The following is a 19,788-nucleotide window of genomic DNA, read 5'->3' on the forward strand; positions in this document are numbered from 1 at the left end:
TGTGTGTGTGTGTGTGTGTGTGTGTGTGTGTGTGTGTGTGTGTGTTTTGTCGGGTTGAGGGATTCAAATATACCACCTTACTGAGACTTTAAGCATATCACATCATTCTGATACATTGCAAACCACATCTCCTCTTCCAGCTTGACATTGGGCAGATTTTCCTCAATTTTAGAATTTTATATGAGCTCAAGTTTGACACACACTACAGTTACTTTGAAGTATACCTGGATACGCATATGTTTTAAGAACCTATACAGTTTAATACAGATTGTAGTGATGAACCTCTCCTTGATGTTCTCATTTGGCAAGAAACAGATGTTTGACTGATGACATGATGAACCAACTCTTTGGTATCCAGCATTCATACTTGTGGTTTTCAGTATAGCAGCCGTCCAAAGAAGTGAATTAATCGCTGCAAGACTAATGAATGAATCCTTTCATAGAGCATCGGGTAGTTTCCATAAGACTAACAAACCTGCATAGAGTGTTTAAGTTAACGCTGACTTTATGTTTCACACGGGACACTAACACCTGGTGAAAGTCCCAAAGAAGTATGTTTCCTTCCAAACATAACTGATAATGCAGTTTTGTTGTACAGGTGAGCAGGCTGCAAACACATAGAGCTGTTCTTTGTACACAGACTTTCTCTTCTGCATTAATAATGTGTGAGCTAATAAGCAGCAGATGCATCTTGTGGTTGGTTAGGTACGGTTACTGTAGACAGTCAATTAAAGGGTCAGTTAAACTAAATGCTGATTTATTTTCACATTTCTGAGATATCTATATCCACATATATGGACAGATATATAGATATCAGCACATCCCCCCTTACACATGTGGGTCACAGAGTGCAATGATCCATGTTTATGTGTGTGTGTGTGTGTGTGTGTGTGTGTGTGGTGTGTGTCTGCCAGGACAGAAGTGAAGGGAGGTTGGAGCAGCGTAACATCCGTCTACAATCACACAGCTCTGGAGGTCAGAATGTCAGACAGACAAGCAACAAGGTACTGTAATCGCACTCATACCCTGGCACACCTTTCATCTGTTTCCTTCTCTCACTTTTGACATGTAATGTAAATGTAATTTGTGTTTGACTGTAGAATATATAAGACTCTTCATCTGTGCAGACAGAGCCAGTTTAACCTTGTGTTTCCTCTCAAAGCACACTCTGTCATGTCGTACCTCTCCCTCGTGGAGACCACATGCCACACCAGGGTGCTTCTAATGCTTGTTGTATATTTTCTCCCAGGAGGTGTTTCAGTGGTGGGGAGAGTGGTCCAGTTGGTCCTCTTGTTCCAGGAGTTGTGGAGGAGGAGTGAGGAGTCAGGAGAGACACTGTCTGATACAGAGGTGTGTGTGTGTGTGCATATAAAGAGGGAGAATGACTTCTATGTTACTCTTCTCTCTGAATGTTTTGGTTTGTACAGTGAGGGCCGCAAGGGAAACCTAAAGTCAGGGTGCATGTGAATGTGACCGACTCATTTAAGCCCCCGTGGCAGCTCAAACAGGCCCATGTTGGAGGCATTATATGTGGGGGGGGGGCAACATGTTTCCTTTGTTACTATCTGCCTTTGTCTTTTGTTATTTACTGAGGCTATTGAAAAGGGTTCAGCTTTTGTGTGCAATGCCACTACCAAACATATTGTCAGATGTGAGCGATGTGGAGTTTGGTCTTTTGCTTTAAATCAAGAGGCCGTCCTGAATCCTCTGAAAGCTTGTCGGGACAGCTGCTCCACCTGAGGCTGTGATTTACAGCCATGTTACAACAGCCGAGGTTTGTTGTAAGACAAAGATCACTGTATCTCTCGGGGCTTACTGCTGTTATTAAACAGTTACTGCATATATCTGGCAAGGTTTTATGAAATAAACACACAGCTACAACATTTTATTGATAACACATTATCATTTTCCCACCAAACAATATAGTTTTAATCATTTAATTTTTCTTCTGTTGGGGCCAAAACAGTTTGCTCTGTGAATTATGCTCTTTTTGTCTCTGTTCAAATATAAATGATTGAAGGAAAGAAGACAAATATTAATATATAGATGACTCTAAACTTTTGATCGGTGTATCTACTACCATCAGCAACTGTTATGCTCACTTCCTGCTCACTTTTGTCAGTTATTTAATTTTGTCACAGTGTAGAACGCTCAGCACTTACACACAAATGAAATCGCTAGAAATGAAGTTCTCATTTCTGCACCTCTGGCTCCCATTTGTAGCCCAATGATAGTTTTTTACTTCTGGCGATTGCATTCACGGTTCCAAAGTCATATAAGTGGTGTTCATTTGTGATGATTATCTTGCTAAAGACGTGTACAAATCATAGACTTGTGTTTGCCACAGAGCTTATTTTCTGTAATAATCCAAAATCCAATGGAAAAATCCCATTGGCAACCAGTGTGATGCTAAATATCAGGGTTAGCCTACAACATCCGTCATCCCTGCACCACAGCGTAGCCTCCTCCGGACCGCTCTGGTCCAGTTGGATGATCAGGTCTGAAGACGGTGAGCGGACCACATAGTCTGTTTAACGGCCCCGGCTTTGTTCAACTTCTCTCTCATTCATGTAGGCACGTCTCCTTTGTTTTTGTCTTTTAATCTTACTCCTCTATCTGCTCCATCTCTTCCAAATACTAATCCATGCTCAGACCATCCATTCTCACAATTCATAACAAAATCTGATATTATAACCAGAAGTGCAACTGCTTCGCATTGAGAAGAACAATGCCCCTTCGCTGTAAAATATCATGATCAAACATATCATGGACTGAAGTCAGCTATTGCTCTTATAAAACGGTCATCAAATATTGCCATATAAAAGTTCCATTTTAAATGTATTAATAATAATGTTAAATAGGCCCTCTTGTGCTGGCTGCCTGCTGTAGAATGGCAGTTACTATGGAACTTACATTAGCTGCTAACATATATCTTTTTCATCACGGGCTAGCGTTTAATTGATTTCATAATTTGGCTCTTTATTTACATTAATGGTATGTGTCCCGTGTCAGTAGGATGACTTTGATAAGTGCTTGTGGAGGTGTGTTGCTTGGGGTGGCGACCATGTTACCCCACTGTCTCGGGTCCCTGAGCTTCAGTTGTCGATAGATCTGGAGAGAGGTGTCATCTTGTGTTAGATCCTGACCCAGCCGGTCACCATGTTAGGAAATGTAAATCATTATCAAGTTACGCTGCATGACATCATTAATATGAAACTGGACTTAACGTACGCTCATTATTTTTGTTTTCACACATCTCTGCCAACTACAGCTGTGTAGCTGTGCCTCTTATAACACTACAATGTTATAAGAGGCAGTCAAAATGGGGCGAATGGAATAGCAATTTGATGTTAATATGAGCCCTAAAATAGCACTTTACCGTCTCTCCTCAATAAACAGGACCTCAGCCGCACCACTCCACCCACCCCGGTGCAAGTGGGTTTGTTTGGAGCCATTTGGCTTTGTGCTCTCAGGAAAATAGAGCCCAACATTTTAAGAATGAAAGCTACAATTTTATGTTAAAAAGAATCAACGACTTGGATATTTGATGAGTCATTCATGTCTTGTACACAGTGCATGTAAAGACGTACAGGAAACAACACATGGTGGAAGAGTGAGTAGAGACATGGCCATACACAAAGGGAAGTTAGGTAGCGGTGATAGAATGTGTGTGTTTGTAGCCATCTCGTTACCTTTGGCCTCCCCCTGTCAGACTTGCGGAAATGTCTGTCAACTGAGATTAACGCCACTCTGCCCTCACTGCTGGCCTCCTTCCTCCTTCTTTTCCTGTCTTTGTTATTCTCCTTCCCATTTTCTCCTCTCATGTCTGCCGCTTTTATTCCTCTTTATTTTTACCCATTTCTCTCCTCTTCAATTCTTTTTTTCCACACTCTTCTCTTCTTCTACTACCCTAACCCATTCACGTCTTCCTCTCCTGCTTTTTTCACCTCTTCCTCTCCTGCCCTACACTCATCACCTTTTACCAATTAGACGTGACACTCTCACACAGTGACCTCTCGCTCACCTCTTCCTGGAGTCTCTTCTACTTTACCGTCTTAACAGTGTAGGAGGATGGGCTGACGAAAGAGAGACACAGATGGATAGATAGGGCGACTGTGGCTAAGTGGATAGCAGCACGTCCTTCAATCAGAAGGTCGGCGGTTCGATCCCTAGCTCCGGCTCTGCTAGTCTCATGTCGATGTGTCCTTGAGCAAGACACATAACCCCAAAATTGCTCCCGTAGCTGTGCCTGCGGCGTAGAAATGTGATAGAATCTGAATTGTAAGTCGCTTTGGATAAAAAGCGTCTGCTAAATGACTGTAATGTAATGTAGATGGTGGAGGTGTGTGTGTGGGGGGAGTGCAGTTAACATGGTAATGAAAGACAGAGGCATTAACTCCTGTAGGTCCTTCTCCGCACACACAGACAGAATTGGCATAATGTTAACCATAAACTACAGCGTTCTTAGACAGATTTGTCTTGGTACATCTGTTGCAAACACATCTTACTTGTTGTGACATTTTGTAAACTTGTGAAGTTCTGAGACCCTTAAGATGTGTTGCCATCAGCTGCTTTAAAGTGAATTAAGAGGTCCTTTCTATTTTACTGTCAAAAAACACATTTGAGTAGTTATTGTTCCTCAGAGCTAGCTATTGTTGATCAGATGTTTCCTCTGAAGACTTGAATGTACGACCCGCAAGTAGTCACACAACCACAATAGAACACTAAACACAGCGAGCCGGTCAGCAGGCCCATGGCACCTCAACTACATTATCATGTTACCTTTCATCATTCATTTGTTAATAAAAGTACTCCAGAGTTAGTTATGTTGAAGTTTTTATCGAAAGCCACTTACAATAAGTGCATTCAGCCAAGAATCATGCAAGTGCATCAACTTCTTATGCTGAACTGCTTCAACTGATACATGTAGAACTAATAAGACATAGAGAAAGAAACGCCCACTCATAGTGAGGGAGGAGCAAGCTGGTTGGCAGTAGCACAGCGCAGCGGACCGACTGGGATGTATGGTTTGACCATATCTGGAATGTAGGTGTTACAGGTGTAGTAAGGACCCAGGAGCAGTACGACAAACACCAGGAATAGTTTGACTTGAACTCTTTATTTTCTTCGACACAAACAACAGGAAGAATATTCTCAGGAAAACAGTGACAGGTTCTCGTGGTCAAGGACAGAAGGCTGAGCGAGTTACCAGGGCAGAGGCAAGGCGAGGTAGTCCGAAACAGACAGGGTCGGCTCCAAGGCCGTAGAGTCAGAATCCCCACCCGGGTTCAGGTGGTAGGGTTTCTTGGTCCCGGAGGGAGGTCTCTCATAGTCCGCACCAGGTACCTGCTGGGTGTTCCTGGCAGTTGTCTGGGTCCTAGACGGTTGTTCTGGGTGCTGCCGATGAAATCTGGCGATGAGTCGAGGGACGCAGATGTTCCGAGCCGGAACCCATTGCCTCTCCTCCGGACCGTATCCCTCCCAGTCGACCAGGTATTGAAGCCCTCGCCCCCAGCGGCGGGAGCGCAGCAGGCATTGAACCGAATAAACCGGACCTCCTTCGATGAGGCGGAGGAGGTGGAGGAGGCGGAGCAGCCGGCACCAAAGGACTCTCCCGGACCGGTTTGACCTTGGATACATGGACCGTGGGGTGAATGCGCATGGATCTGGGGAGCTTGAGCCTTACTGCTGCCGGGTTGATGATCCTCTCAATTTCGAACGGCCCGATGAACCTTGGGCCCAGCTTTTTAGACTCCACCCGCAAAGGTAGGTCCCTGGTTGACCCACACCCTCTGACCCACCTGGTAGATAGGGGCTGGAGTGCGGTGTCGGTTAGCCGCTGTAGCAGCACGGTCTGCAGACCGGAGCAGGGTTGCTCGGGCCCTAGCCCAGGTCTGGCGGCAGCGGCGGAGGAATGTCTGGACAGATGGGCAGGAAACCTCCTTTTCCAATGTAGGGAACAGGGGTGGCTGGAACCCATAAGCACACTGAAAAGGTGACAAGCCTGTTGCGGAGCTGGTCAGGGTGTTACGGGCGTACTCTACCCACATCAACTGGCGGGACCAGGAGGCAGGATTCCGGGAGACCATGCAGCGAAGGGCTGTTTCCATCTCCTGATTCTTCCTCTCCGTCTGACCGTTGGACTGAGGGTGAAACCCCGAGGACAGACTGACAGTGGCCCCCAGCAAAGTGCAGAATTCCCTCCAAAAGATGGAGGTGAACTGAGGACCTCGGTCGGAGACAACGTCGACTGAAATTCCATGCAGGCGGAAGATATGCAGGGAGATGAGTTCTGCCGTCTCCTTAGCAGATGGGAGTTTGGGAAGAGGAATGAAATGGGCCAGCTTGCTGAATCTGTCGACCACTGTCAGAATGACGGTGTGGCCCTCAGATGATGGTAGTCTGGTGACAAAGTCCAAGGAGATGTGAGACCACGGACGATGAGGCACTGGGAGAGGCCGCAGGAGGCCGGCCGGAGCCTGGTGGTAAGGTTCATGTTGGTTGCACACTGGGCAAGCGTTGACGAATTCCCTGGTGTCCTCGTTGAGCGAGACCCACCAGAAGCGCTGCCGCAGGACGTCCTGGGTCCTCTGGATGCCCGGGTGGCAGGTAAGTGTAGAGGAGTGTGCCCACTGGAGGACGACGGACCGAAGGGCCTGAGGGACGAACAGGCGGTTAGGAGGGCACGCGCTGGGACCGGCTTGACCCCTAGTCGCGGCCCTCACCGATTCCTCAATCTCCCAGGTGAGAACGGCTACTTGACAGGAGGCAGGGAGGATGGACAAGGAGCCAGAGGTGGATTCCTCCTCCCCCTGGAATTGACAGGAAAGGGTATCAGGCTTGACATTGCGGGAACCGGGGCGATAGGAGAGCGTGAAGTGGAACCGGGTGAAGAATAACGACCACCTGGCCTGTCGGGAATTGAGTCTCTTGGCTTTGCGGATGTACTCAAGGTATTTATGGTCGGTCCAAACCAGGAATGGGAGCTTGGTCCCCTCTAACCAATGCCGCCACTCCTCCAGGGCCAGCTTCACTGCTAGTAGTTCTCGGTTACCAATGTCATAGTTTCTCTCGGTGGGGGAAAGCCGTCGCGAGAAAAAGGCGTAGGGATGGAGCTTTTGGTCAGTGGCTGAGCGTTGGGACAGGACACCCCCAACTCCTATGTCGGAGGCATCCACCTCCACCACAAATTGTCTGTCTGGATCCGGGACTCGGAGGATGGGTGCAGATGTGAACCTGGACTTCAGGTTCTGGAAGGTCTCTTCAGCTGCAGAAGTCCAACGGAAAGGGGTCTTGGAGGAGGTGAGGGCGGTGAGTGGAGAAGCAACCGCGCTGTAATTCCTGATGAACCTCCGATAGAAATTGGCAAACCCCAGGAAACTTTGAAGTTGCTTGCGGGAGCTTGGGACAGGCCAGGTAGTGACAGTGGCAACCTTAGCGGGGTCCATCTGGATGCTGCCCTGGGAGACGATATAACCCAGGAATGAGACCATGGGAACATGAAACTCGCACTTTTCCGCCTTCACAAACAGGGAGTTCTCCAGAAGGCATTGAAGCACGGACTGGACGTGGTGCACATGTTCCTCTTGGTTCCTGGAGAAGATCAGGATGTCATCGAGGTAGACGAATACGTGCCGGTCCAACATGTCCAACAACGGTAGTCGATACAGAGTCTGAGAGTCTTATCCTTCTTCTCCACAAAGAAAAATCCATCCCCTGCGGGAGAGGACGAGGGGCGTATGATACCGGAAGCCAGGGAGTCATTAATATAGTTGTCCATCGCTTCTCTTTCCGGAGAAGGCAGGGAATAAAGGCGCCCCTTCGGTGGGAACGTACCAAGAAAGAGGTCGATGGCACAATCATACGAACGGTGGGGAGGCAGAGACATGGCCTTGGACTTGTTGAAAACCTCCCTAAAGTCCAAGTATTCCGCAGGAACCCCCGTAAGTTCAGGCGTGGATTTGGTGAGCGCGGCACCTTGTGGAACGGCGGCTTGCTTCAGGCAGACTAGGTGACAGGCCTGGCTCCAACCCCGAAAACCTCTCGTAGTCCAGTCGACGTGCGGATTATGTCGCTCACGTTCCTCCGTGGATAGCCCAGTACGTCCCAATTGCATGGGTTCGCTCTCCTGAGGAAGCGGCTGCGTCGGCGTGTACTCCGGAGCCGTAGCACGAGGAAAGCAAGAAGGTTGCACCTGACTTGGCTGTCCCCGGGACCTTGCCAGCTGCCTGACCTGGATGCGGCGATCCACTCTGGAGGTTGTCTCGATAAGTCCGTCCAGGGATGTGGATAGCTCGATCGAGATGAGTTCATTTTTGACGTAATCTGCTAAACCGAGCAGATACGTGTCACACTGGGCATCCATTCCCCATGAGCTTAATCGAGCCTGGGTCCGGAATTCAATGGCGTAGTCCGTGACAGATCGGTGGCCCTGCTGGAGCCTCATTAGCCCTCCGGTGACGTCCGGTCCTCCGGACACTGCCCCGAAAACCTTGCGTAGTTTGGCGGAGAAGGACTGGAAGGAAGCACAGGCAGGAGTACGGTGGTCCCATTCCGCCGTTCCCCGCAGGCAAGCTCTCCCCATCAGGTGGTTGATGGTAAACGCTACCCTGGCATCTTCTGACGCGAAGGTGCGGGACTGCAACGCAAACAGGATGAAGCAGTTCGTCAGGAATGCATTGCAACCCTCAGGATCCCCAGCGTAACATTCGCGCTCCCCCACCCTGGGCTCTGAGACCGCCATAGATACTGCTGGACCCATTCTCGACTGAACCGGAGCAAGTAGCGGCGACGCCGCCATGTTGGTCGGAGCTGTGGCTGCCGTGAGTTGTCGTACCTGGTCTATCAACGTAGAGAGAATCTGGTTCTGATTCGCCAGGTTGTGGCGAACCTCGGCGGTGTTGGTGACCACCATGGTCTCAGTTCGCCGCATCGCCTCCTCGATCGCCTCGAGCCGGCCATGCCGTGGCGCCGTCTGCTGGATCCATGTTCTGGCCAGATCGTACTGTTACGGGTGTAGTAAGCAGGAGCAGTACGACAAACACCAGGAATAGTTTGACTTTTTATTTTCTTCGACACACACGACAGGAAGAATATTCTCAGGAAAACAGCGACAGGTTCTCGTGGTCAAGGACAGAAGGCTGAGCGAGTTACCAGGGCAGAGGCAAGGCGAGGTAGTCCGAAACAGGCAGGGTCGGCAACAGGGAATCAGTCCAAGGGTGTATGCGGGAAAGTATTGCATGAAAGCAGAGAACGATCTGGCAGTGAGTGTGTGTGAGGCAGGGTTTTAAATAGTGGAGGAGGCAGAGTGAGCAGGTAAGAGTAATGAGCTGATGAGGTGAGTGTGACTGGCAGGTGCACTGAATGAACTGATGAGGTGAGTGAGAGGTGGAAAAAACTAGATAGAAGTGGCAGAGCTGTGACAGAAGGTAAGTATTTAGAAGGATTCAAACAGCAACAGGAAGTCAGTGCACGGTGCAGTGGAGAGGGGTAATGTAGGAGAACTTGGGTATGTTGAAGACCAGCCAGGCTGCTGCATTCTAGATGAGCTGCAGAGGTCGGATGGCACATGCAGGCCCACCAGCCACAAGGATGTTGCCGTAGTCCATGCGTGAGATGACAAGAACCTGACACAGTACCTGCACTAGTGATAGCGAGATGAAGCTTCATGAAGCATTGAAGCTTTCCATCCAATTGGTTCACACATGGGTCGAAGCTTCATGGTGCTTCATTTGCTCTACTGCGCCATCAAGTGGACAATAAATGTAAAACAGGCAGAGTGATTAAAATGACACCATAGCTTTGGTGTGTGAAGCATTGAATTGAATAAATGAATGAATGATGTTTGTGATGTGTGATACATAACTTATGAACTTATTAATATGGTGTCTGTCTTTATGATACAATGGCGGGGTCAAAAGGGAAAGTGGAAACAAATTGGGGAGAGGGTTGTGATGTGAAAAGTAAAAAAGAAAAAAAAGTTAAAGTTAGGGTTTTGTCATATACATATACGAAATTTGACTTCTGCATTTAACCCATCCTTAGCTTATTGGGAGCAGTGGGCTGCTGAGAAGCGCCCAGGGTTCAGCAGTTAGGGGTTCAGTGTCTTGCTCAGGTACAAGTCGGCATAAAATATGTAGAAACTAAGGATCGAACCGCCGATCTTGCTGTCACCAGACAACCCTCTCTACCCATTCAGCCACAGCCTAATGTGCTTCTGTAACGTGGTTTGTGACTGTGCTTATGTTACTAGGGACAACATGTAACACGTAAAACATTTTATTCATTTTTATTTAAAAATATCAACTTTTCCACAGTGCTGAGCTTATTATGAGAGATCAGATCAAAATGTTCCCAGACAGGGGAAAATCTCCTTTTTCTTGCTGGTTCCATCGCAGAAAAAAGAAGCTCGAGTAGTTTGTAAACAAACGCGCAATAAAGTCCTAAGTACACAAAATGTGACCGGGGATCCATTGCGTTTCGCTGCCCCTTTTATTTCGAATCACACGCCAAACCCGTGAACCATTTCCTGAATCAGTCACGTGGTGCGGCTGGTTCGTGAGGCTTCGAACGTCACCACATACGTCATCGACACAAGCCTCGATACGCGCTTCATAAAAATCTTTCTGGATTACTCGACACAAGCTTCGAAGCATCGACACGAAAGGTCACATCACTAACCTGTTGAATCCTACTTGAAGGACCGAGAATACTTTGTGTCTGTAGCTAATTACACATCAGAGCTGACTAAAATGACATGTGGTGTTCCCCAAGGTTCAATACTGGGGCCTCTTCTGTTCAACATCTACATGCTTCCACTAGCTCAGATTATGGAAAACAACAAAGTGTGTTATCATAATTATGCAGACGACACACAAATCTACATAACTATGTCACCAGGGGACTATAATCCCATACAAGGGCTGGGTAACTGCATTGAACAAATCAACAACTGGATGTGCCAGAATTTTCTTCAATTAAACAAAGATAAAACGGAAGTAATTGTTTTTGGTACCAAGGACGAACGATTGAAAATCACCGCTCAGCTTTAATCACTGATGTTAAAACCCACAAACCAAGCCAGAAATCTGGGTGTAGTTATGGATTCAGACCTCAACCTGAACAGCCATATCAAGACAATTACAAAATCAGCCTACTATCACCTGAAGAATATATCAAGGATTAGAGGATTTATGTCTCAACAGGATTTGGAAAAACTTGTCCATGCATTTATCTTCAGCAGACTGGACTACTGTAACGGTGTGTTTACAGGTCTCTGTAAAAAGTCAGTCAGAAAGCTGCAGCTGATTCAGAACGCTGCAGCTCGAGTCCTCACTAAGACCAGGAGGGTGGATCACATTACTCCAGTTCTGAGGTCTTTGCACTGGCTTCCTGTCAAACAAAGAATTGACTTTAAAATCCTGCTGTTGGTTTATAAAGCACTGAATGGTTTAGGGCCTAAATACATCTCTGATCGGCTGCTACCTTATGAACCATCCCGACCCCTTAGGTCGTCCGGGACTGGTCTACTTTCTGTTCCCAGAGTCAGAACTAAACATGGAGAAGCAGCGTTCAGTTTTTCTGCTCCACATATCTGGAACAAAGTCCCAGAAAGCTGCAGGTCTGCTGAGACCCTCAGCTCCTTTAAATCAAGATTGAAGACTTTTCTGTTTGCTGCTGCCTTTAATTGAACCAGATTCAATTAATATATTAATCAATTTCCTGCATTTCTGCATTTTACTACTGTATTTTATTTCTTACACTGTTTTTATTGTTTCAATGAATGTTCTTAATTGTTTTTAAATCTCCTTTTCTTTTGCCTTATGTTTTGATGCTTTTAATGGTTTTATGTGAAGCACTTTGAATTACCTTGTTGTTGAAATGTGCTATACAAATAAACTTGCCTTGCCTTGCCTTGCACCACCTCCTGGGTCAGGAACTGACTTATCCTTCCGATGTCTTGGAGAATAAATCTACAGCGAGAGTGAGTTGTTGGAGAGATGTTGGCATAGGACAGCGGTCAACAAAAAACAAGACCCCCTCTCCTTCCATTCATTAAACTAAACTACGGAACAGCATATATCCCCATTGCCATCCCCAACACCACGTGACTCAATTACCGGACGTGACATAAAAGGGTGTACAAAATGACACAGGCCATACCTGGCTCCTACACCCACTAAGCCTCAACTGGCAGGCTACAGCTGCGGTGCAGGAATGAGTGGGGGCATCCAGCTTTGGATGACCTAAAAGTTTAGGTTAAATACATCAGTCTGATGCACTTTGATTGCTAAATTAAGAGGTTCGATCTTTGAAGAAGTTTGTGCTCTTGTTAACAATTTAATCATAAACACATTGGTTGTATGGATATGAATGGTGATGACACAGCATAAAGCATGGTAAACAAAATGGGGTCCGCATTTCAAGATGGGTCGGGTGGGTTGTCGACATCGCTGCAGACCCTGATGCACTGAGGACCATGTTTAGTTGAGCTGAGATCTGGTGGCTGTGAAGGCCATAGCATATGATTCACCACATTTTCATGCATATTATTCCCTCGCCAGCTTTTCCTTGCAGCCTGGAGGAACAGCCACTATTACAGCCTGGTCAGTCAGTGCTGCTATGCAATGATCAATTAAACATCACAAAAATGAGACTTTTAAACAGTGACGTGACCGAAAATGTTGTAAAAAAGCCGTGAAATAGTTTCTGTGATGGATTCATTTGAGCTGGAAAGCCTTCTGTCAACCTTACTAGACTCCTCCGTGTTGTTAGCAAAGACACAACTGGTGAAATTGTTTTTATTCAGTTCTTGACCAGAAAGTACAAAATATGAAGTAGTATCTGACGCTGCCGTTGCTTACTCTTGCTAGACCAAACCAAGGAGACAAAGGCCATTACCCTCTCTCCGATGTGACACTGGGATGATAGTGTATAGTATATATACTGCCTTATTTTATATATCTTGTGTGTTGTCTATGTTATACAGTATATTAAACATCTTGTGTTATTCTGTATCCTCTCTCTGTCTCAGGCTGTCCACAACCCAGAATGTAAACAGTTCATATTGTGTTGGCTCTCCGAAACAGTACCAGCTCTGTCCAAACCAGGTATGATGCTACATTGATGTTGATACCATAACAATGAGTACTCCATTGAGTCCTCAACCATAGAATACAGAGGTAAATGGAAGAAATTAGTAAGAAAAACTAACAAAGTCTTTAAAGGGTGACTTCTGTATTTTTCAACACTCAGCTAAACTTTCTGTAGTCTAAAGCAACAAACTCTGCCTCGCCGGCACTCACGTTTCCACTGTTGTCCTCCAGCAAGCGTCACCATGCGAGATTTCAGAACAAGACTTTTCCTTGAGGAAGACTCTCCATAATGTTGTCAGACACTTATAACGATCTGAGCCTCTCAGTGACCAAAACACACATTTTTATTGGACGTAAATGACGGAGCCAGCTTGCCCCGATATGATTAACCTGGAGCCTACAGAGCCTTCGCTCAATACTGGACCAATTACAACAATTGTTGTCTCTTTTAGTCAGCTGGACACAAAGACATGGGGAAATAGGGTCCAGGTTGAAATATAACAAAGTCACTCTTTAAGATGCAGGTATCTTTTTCTGTATGTGTTTGTGTGTTTCGTTGTGGTTTTTCAGCCCTGTCCCAGCCCCACTGTGAGCTTCAAACAGCACCAGTGTTCCCAGTTCAATTCTAAAGCCTTTGGAAGAAGATACTACCAGTGGATACCTCTTTACCCTGGTATGATATCAATCTATGGTCTTCGTCTTTCTTCCAGTCTGTCAGGTATCAATCTTGAACACAGTCGAGGCCTCCCTCCATACTCTTCTAGCTATGTCTGCTGGACATTAACATTCACACCGTCTTGAATAAATGAAAGTTAATTGTTAAAAAATTGTCAATCTTCTGATAATCGTTGAGTTTATATGATATTTCAGTCTTACTAAGTCCAGCAAATGTGAAAGATTGACTTTAACAGAAGGTGGTCGATGAGTTAAAGCTGCACAAGGCAACATTACATGTGGCCAATCCCAAATGATAACCACATGTAACTCAATTCGTTTTGTAAACTTCATTGCACAGAAATCCTTTAATCCATTATGATGGATCCATTATGATGTCACTAAATGAAATATCTTTTGAAACATGTAATTCCCTGTGTAGCTGATTACATCAGCATCTCCAATAAGCCATGTGACCTGCAGTGCACAACCATCAGTGGTGAGAGACAGCTGCTAGTCCCCGCCCACGATGGTACATTCTGCCACGATGCCAAATACCATGGAGTCTGTATAGAGGGAATATGTCAGGTAACCCGACAAGAAAATGACATGTTATTTTTCTGTAATAAATCATTCATGATTTTACTCTCATTCATAGCGAATGCTTCTTGTTGATGAGAAACACTGTCTGTAAGAGTGATCCTCTGAATGTGTCCAGCCTGTAGGTTGTGATGGGGAGCTGTACGGCAGTAAGACGGTAGACAGATGTGGAGTATGTGGAGGCAACGGGACGTCTTGCCAGCGCATCTCTGGATCATACAGGAAGGCACTCACACAGTTAGGTAACACACACACACCAGTAGACAGATGTGAATAGAAGTATTCATTATGAAGCATTATCATTAATGTCTGGTGTTGAATTTGGTTACACTGGCACAACAACACTAAATTCTCTGGATTCACATTCTAATTTCTGTTTCACTGAAAGTCAGCTGCTGTTTTAACTGGGCCCTCAGAAACCCTCTCATCAAGTTCTACTGTAGTCATTAATCACAGGATATCTTGACATACTGGCGGGATGACAATGTTATAGCTTCACACAGAATTAGCCCTTTTATTTAGTTCATTTTTAGTCTACAAAAAAACTTGTTAGATTTTTAAGTCTTGCCTTAATCAAAGAACAGCATGAACAATTCAGTCTAGTTTTAGTCAAGACCAAGAATGAGTCTTTTAAACTTCAGAAGAACTGGTTTCAATGATTTATTATCCATTTGATTTTAGGCAAAAATAACTGGATCTGAAGATGACATGTGTGTTTAAGAATGCAGATTGGGGGTCTGCTCTGATGTTATTCCCGAAGCTTTTGTTTTTGGCCTTCATGTTATATTAGACTGTGTTCTATTCACAAGTGTTTATAATTATGTGTACTACACAGTCAGAATATGGCCTGGAGCCAATCCAGATTTATGTATCAATTATACTGAGCATGATTTATCAGACACTCCAAATGAAACAAAGGTGTCGTTAAACAAGATGTTGATGTATCCAGTTCAGCCCCTCATATGCAAGCAAGTTGTTATGAGATGCTAGTAAAACATCACATTACACCACCGACATTTGTACTAAAGTTGGTGTAAGTTAAAAAGCAACGTTATTAAATCTTATTACCTCCATTTCAGTGTCGTGTGTCATGTTGGTAGCACTCTTCCCAGCAGTATTGTAGCTGCATGGCTTCTCTCTTAACAATGCCGTTATTACACACTTCTTCTCAACAAGGCGTTACATTTGAAGAGGGTAGAAAAGGCACAGGAAGAGAAATGTGCAGCCATCCAATGGCAAGGAGATTTGGATTACATGATTGGTTGACAAAAAAACACTATGTAATTGATTTATATGGGGTCAGATCAGTCTCAATAATTGCAAATGCACACAGAAAGACTCACAAATGCAAACAGAAAGATTCACAGATGTGCACAGAACAACTCACAAATACATTCCAATGCACACATAAATAAATTACGATTTATATAAATGTTAAAAAAAATCACAAATATATTTCTGCATTTGTATGTATTTGTGTGTGGATTTTTCCATTTGTTTGTTTGTATGGATTTGTTTGTGGATCGCACTGCATTTATTTGTGGGTTTATGAGACTCCCCTGATGTCGCTGGATTCGCAAATGCGTTTTTTTCAACATTCTCATTTTCAACCAATCACATGAGCGCAGCTCCTCCCTCCCCTCCCCACGAGGCTGCTAGCGTTAGAGTTGCACAATTTGCGGAAGCGACAGGTCAGAAGCCGAGAAAGGGCAAGCTCACATCATGGCAGCGGCAGCTAGTAGAGGCACTTCCTGTTGCAAGCTGCCACTGTTTTGGTCCGGATTCCGCGGGTAGTTTAGTCTTTATTTGTCGTTATTTGACATTATGTGACAATACATTAAGGTCCTTGAAGGTATGACTGTTGGTAGTTGTAATTAGTTTAGTAAAAAAACATGTGATCAGGTTCTTCTTACTGCCTCCCCCAAACTACTGTCCTGTTGAGAGAGACAGGACAAACAGAGAGAAAAAGTTGTATACAAATTGTATAAATATATACATACATATAAATATATTTATATAGATACATACCTATATACAGTTGTGTGAAAAAGTGTTTGCCCCCTTCCTGATTTCTTATTTTTTTGCATGTTTGTCACACTTAAATGTTTCAGATCATCAAACAAATTTAAATATTAGACAAAGATAACACAAGTAAACACAAAATGCAGCTTTTAAATGAAGGTTTTTATTATTAAGGGGAAAAAAAATCCAAACCTACATGGCCCTGTGTGAAAAAGTGATTGCCCCCCCCTGTTAAAACATAAATTAACTGTGGTTTATCACATCTTTGGAAAGCTAAGTTCAATTTCTCTAGCCACACCCAGGCCTGATTACTGCCACACCTGTTCTCAATCAAGAAATCACTTAAATAGGACCTGCCTGACAAAGTGAGGTAGACCAAAAGATCCTCAAAAGCTAGACATCATGCTGCGATCCAAAGAAATTCAGGAACAAATGAGAAACAAAGTAATTGAGATCTATCAGTCTGGAAAAGGTTACAAAGCCATTTCTAAAGCTTTGGGACTCCAGCGAACCACAGTGAGAGCCATTATCCACAAATGGCGAAAACATGGAACAGTGGTGAACCTTCCCAGGAGTGGCCGGCCGACCAAAATTACCCCAAGAGCGCAGCGACGACTCATCCAAGAGGTCACAAAAGACCCCAGAACAACATCCAAAGAACTGCAGGCCTCACTTGCCTCAATTAATAAGGTCAGTGTTCATGACTCCACCATAAGAAAGAGACTGGGCAAAAATGGCCTGCATGGCAGAGTTCCAAGACGAAAACCACTGCTGAGCAAAAAGAACATAAAGGCTCGTATCAGTTTTGCCAGAAAACATCTTGATGATCCCCAAGACTTTTGGGAAAATACTCTGTGGACTGACGAGACAAAAGTTGAACTTTTTGGAAGGTGTATGTCCCATTACATCTGACGTAAAAGTAACACGGCATTTCAGAAAAGGACCATCATACCAACAGTAAAATATGGTGGTGGTAGTGTGATGGTCTGGGGCTGTTTTGCTGCTTCAGGACCTGGAAGACTTGCTGTGGTAAATGGAACCATGAATTCTGCTGTCTACCAAAAAAACCTGAAGGAGAATGTCCGGCCATCTGTTCGTGACCTCAAGCTGAAGCGCACTTGGGTTCTGCAGCAGGACAATGATCCAAAACACACCAGCAAGTCCACCTCTGAATGGCTTAAGAAAAACAAAATGAAGACTTTGGAGTGGCCTAGTCAAAGTCCCGACCTGAATCCGATTGAGATGCTGTGGCATGACCTTAAAAAGGCGGTTCATGCTCGAAAACCCTCCAATGTGGCTGAATTACAACAATTCTGCAAAGATGAGTGGGCCAAAATTCCTCTACAGCGCTGTAAAAGACTCATTGCCAGTTATCGCAAACGCTTGATTGCAGTTGTTGCTGCTAAGGGTGGCCCAACCAGTTATTAGGTTAAGGGGGAAATCACTTTTTCACACAGGGCCATGTAGGTTTGGATTTTTTTCCCCTTAATAATAAAAACCTTCATTTAAAAACTGCATTTTGTGTTTACTTGTGTTATCTTTGTCTAATATTTAAATTTGTTTGATGATCTGAAACATTTAAGTGTGACAAACATGCAAAAAAATAAGAAATCAGGAAGGGGGCAAACACTTTTTCACACAACTGTATACATACTGTATGTATATATATATCCAAGTCAATAGATTATATGGGTTGCTATCATTCTAAACAGTACAATGCATATTATCCATATTTACAATTTGCATTCCTTCAGTCTGCATGAAAGTGTGTATCGTTGCCATGGTAACAAGTACCAACTGATGTTAGCCTACATTAGCTTGCTAATAAAAACGAGTAGCCATACTATTACAATTCGGCCTTTTTTTACTAAACCAATTACAACTACCAACAGTCATACCTTCAATGACCTTAATGTAGTGTCACATAATGTCAAATAACGACAAATAAAGGCTAAACTACCGCGGAATCCGCACCAAAACAGTGGCAGCTTGCAACAGGAAGTGCCTCTACCAGCTGCCGCTGCCACGATGTGAGCCAGCTCCTACTGCACTACCAGACGCCATTGTTTGCTGACTTCCGACCTGTCGCCTCCGCAAATTGCGCAACTTGTAAAGTGTTTTATTGACCAATAACACTGATCTGTGATGCTGCGGAGCCATGCCGGCTGTGCCTATGTGTACCAGGACGCATTGCGCTGGATCGACGATTTTGCTACTTCTGATAAATAAAACATCAATGAAGGAAATATTCTTACACCTAAACAGAACAAATACAATTGTACACCTTCTGTAATGGAGTTTCTCTTTTTCACCAAACTAAGGCCGGCTTAACTGACTTCAAAAACACTGGATAGAAACTAAATAAAACTCACCAAAACCATATCTCTATGCGCTGTATCTCTACGCGCTGTATCTCTACGCATTGTATCTCTACGCGCTGTAGCTCTATGCGCTGTATCTCTATCTTTCTGAAGATTGTCTCCAGCTTGTCTCCAGCACACTTTTAAGTCCTGTGAGAAGCCTGTTTTCACACTCACTGAACCTTTCTGTTTTATTTCTAAATTATTATTATTCCAGTTTATAGTCGCCGATTGGTTAGGTTAGACAATAAAAATACGTTTTTAGGTTTAGGCAATACAACTACTTCGTTAGACTTAACAAATATACACAAAGCCACATATATGTGAGCCCAGGTCTGGTGCATGTTTGGCTACCGACTCGTCACTAACAGGTGATTGGTTTTTCATGCTTTGACCACCAAAAAACATTTCTGTCATCGTATTGGGGCCCAGCCTGAACACACAGTATAAAAGCTCAATTATGGTGAGATACCACGATTAAGTGGAAATGTTGGAAAATAGTTTTTTTGTGATTTAGGTGAACTGACCCTGCAGAAGCTGAGGTGGGATTGAGGTTATGCATACTGTTGATCTAAGATTCCTGGTTGTGTCCCACCAGAAACACGTGTTTGAGACATTTAAAACATGTTGGTGTCTTTTATTTACTTTAGTACACACATTTGTTACACTGTTCCCTGATGATTCGTTCACTACTGACAATGCCTGTGCCTGTGTGTAAAGTAGATGTTTTTGTCACCAGGCTATGTGTTAATCACCAACATCCCAGCTGGAGCTTCAGACATTCAGATCATAGAAAGACATAAGACTGAGAACATCCTGGGTGAGAACCTACAGCTTCTTTTAGGTCAACACACTGAGTATGAAATCAACAGATGTAAAGCAAAAAAAGTGCCACTGGAACAGTGGTTCTAGAATGTTTTTATTATATATATATACATATATATATATATATATATATGTATATATATATGTATATATATATATATGTATATATATATGTATATATATATATGTATATATATATGTATATATATATGTATATATATATATGTATATAT

General features: G+C 44.3%; 1 protein-coding gene across 3 annotated transcripts in view; it reads left to right on the forward strand.

Moving 5' to 3' along the window:
• LOC142934244 (ADAMTS-like protein 2) overlaps nt 1-19,788 on the forward strand; it is a 31,301-nt gene that overhangs the window by 2,930 nt on the left and 8,583 nt on the right. For 2 of the 3 annotated variants that reach the window (XM_076078751.1, XM_076078767.1), the window contains exons 2-8: nt 915-1,004; nt 1,250-1,350; nt 13,034-13,109; nt 13,665-13,767; nt 14,191-14,336; nt 14,467-14,590; nt 19,470-19,550. In XM_076078751.1, coding sequence (XP_075934866.1) covers nt 915-1,004; nt 1,250-1,350; nt 13,034-13,109; nt 13,665-13,767; nt 14,191-14,336; nt 14,467-14,590; nt 19,470-19,550 — 721 coding nt within the window. The remainder of the gene's footprint in view (nt 1-914; nt 1,005-1,249; nt 1,351-13,033; nt 13,110-13,664; nt 13,768-14,190; nt 14,337-14,466; nt 14,591-19,469; nt 19,551-19,788) is intronic. The other variant, XM_076078759.1, reaches the window with a different exon arrangement.

Source organism: Anarhichas minor, unplaced genomic scaffold (assembly GCF_050575085.1).
Source record: "Anarhichas minor isolate MPS153535 unplaced genomic scaffold, ASM5057508v1 ptg000006l, whole genome shotgun sequence".
NCBI lineage: Eukaryota > Metazoa > Chordata > Actinopteri > Perciformes > Anarhichadidae > Anarhichas > Anarhichas minor.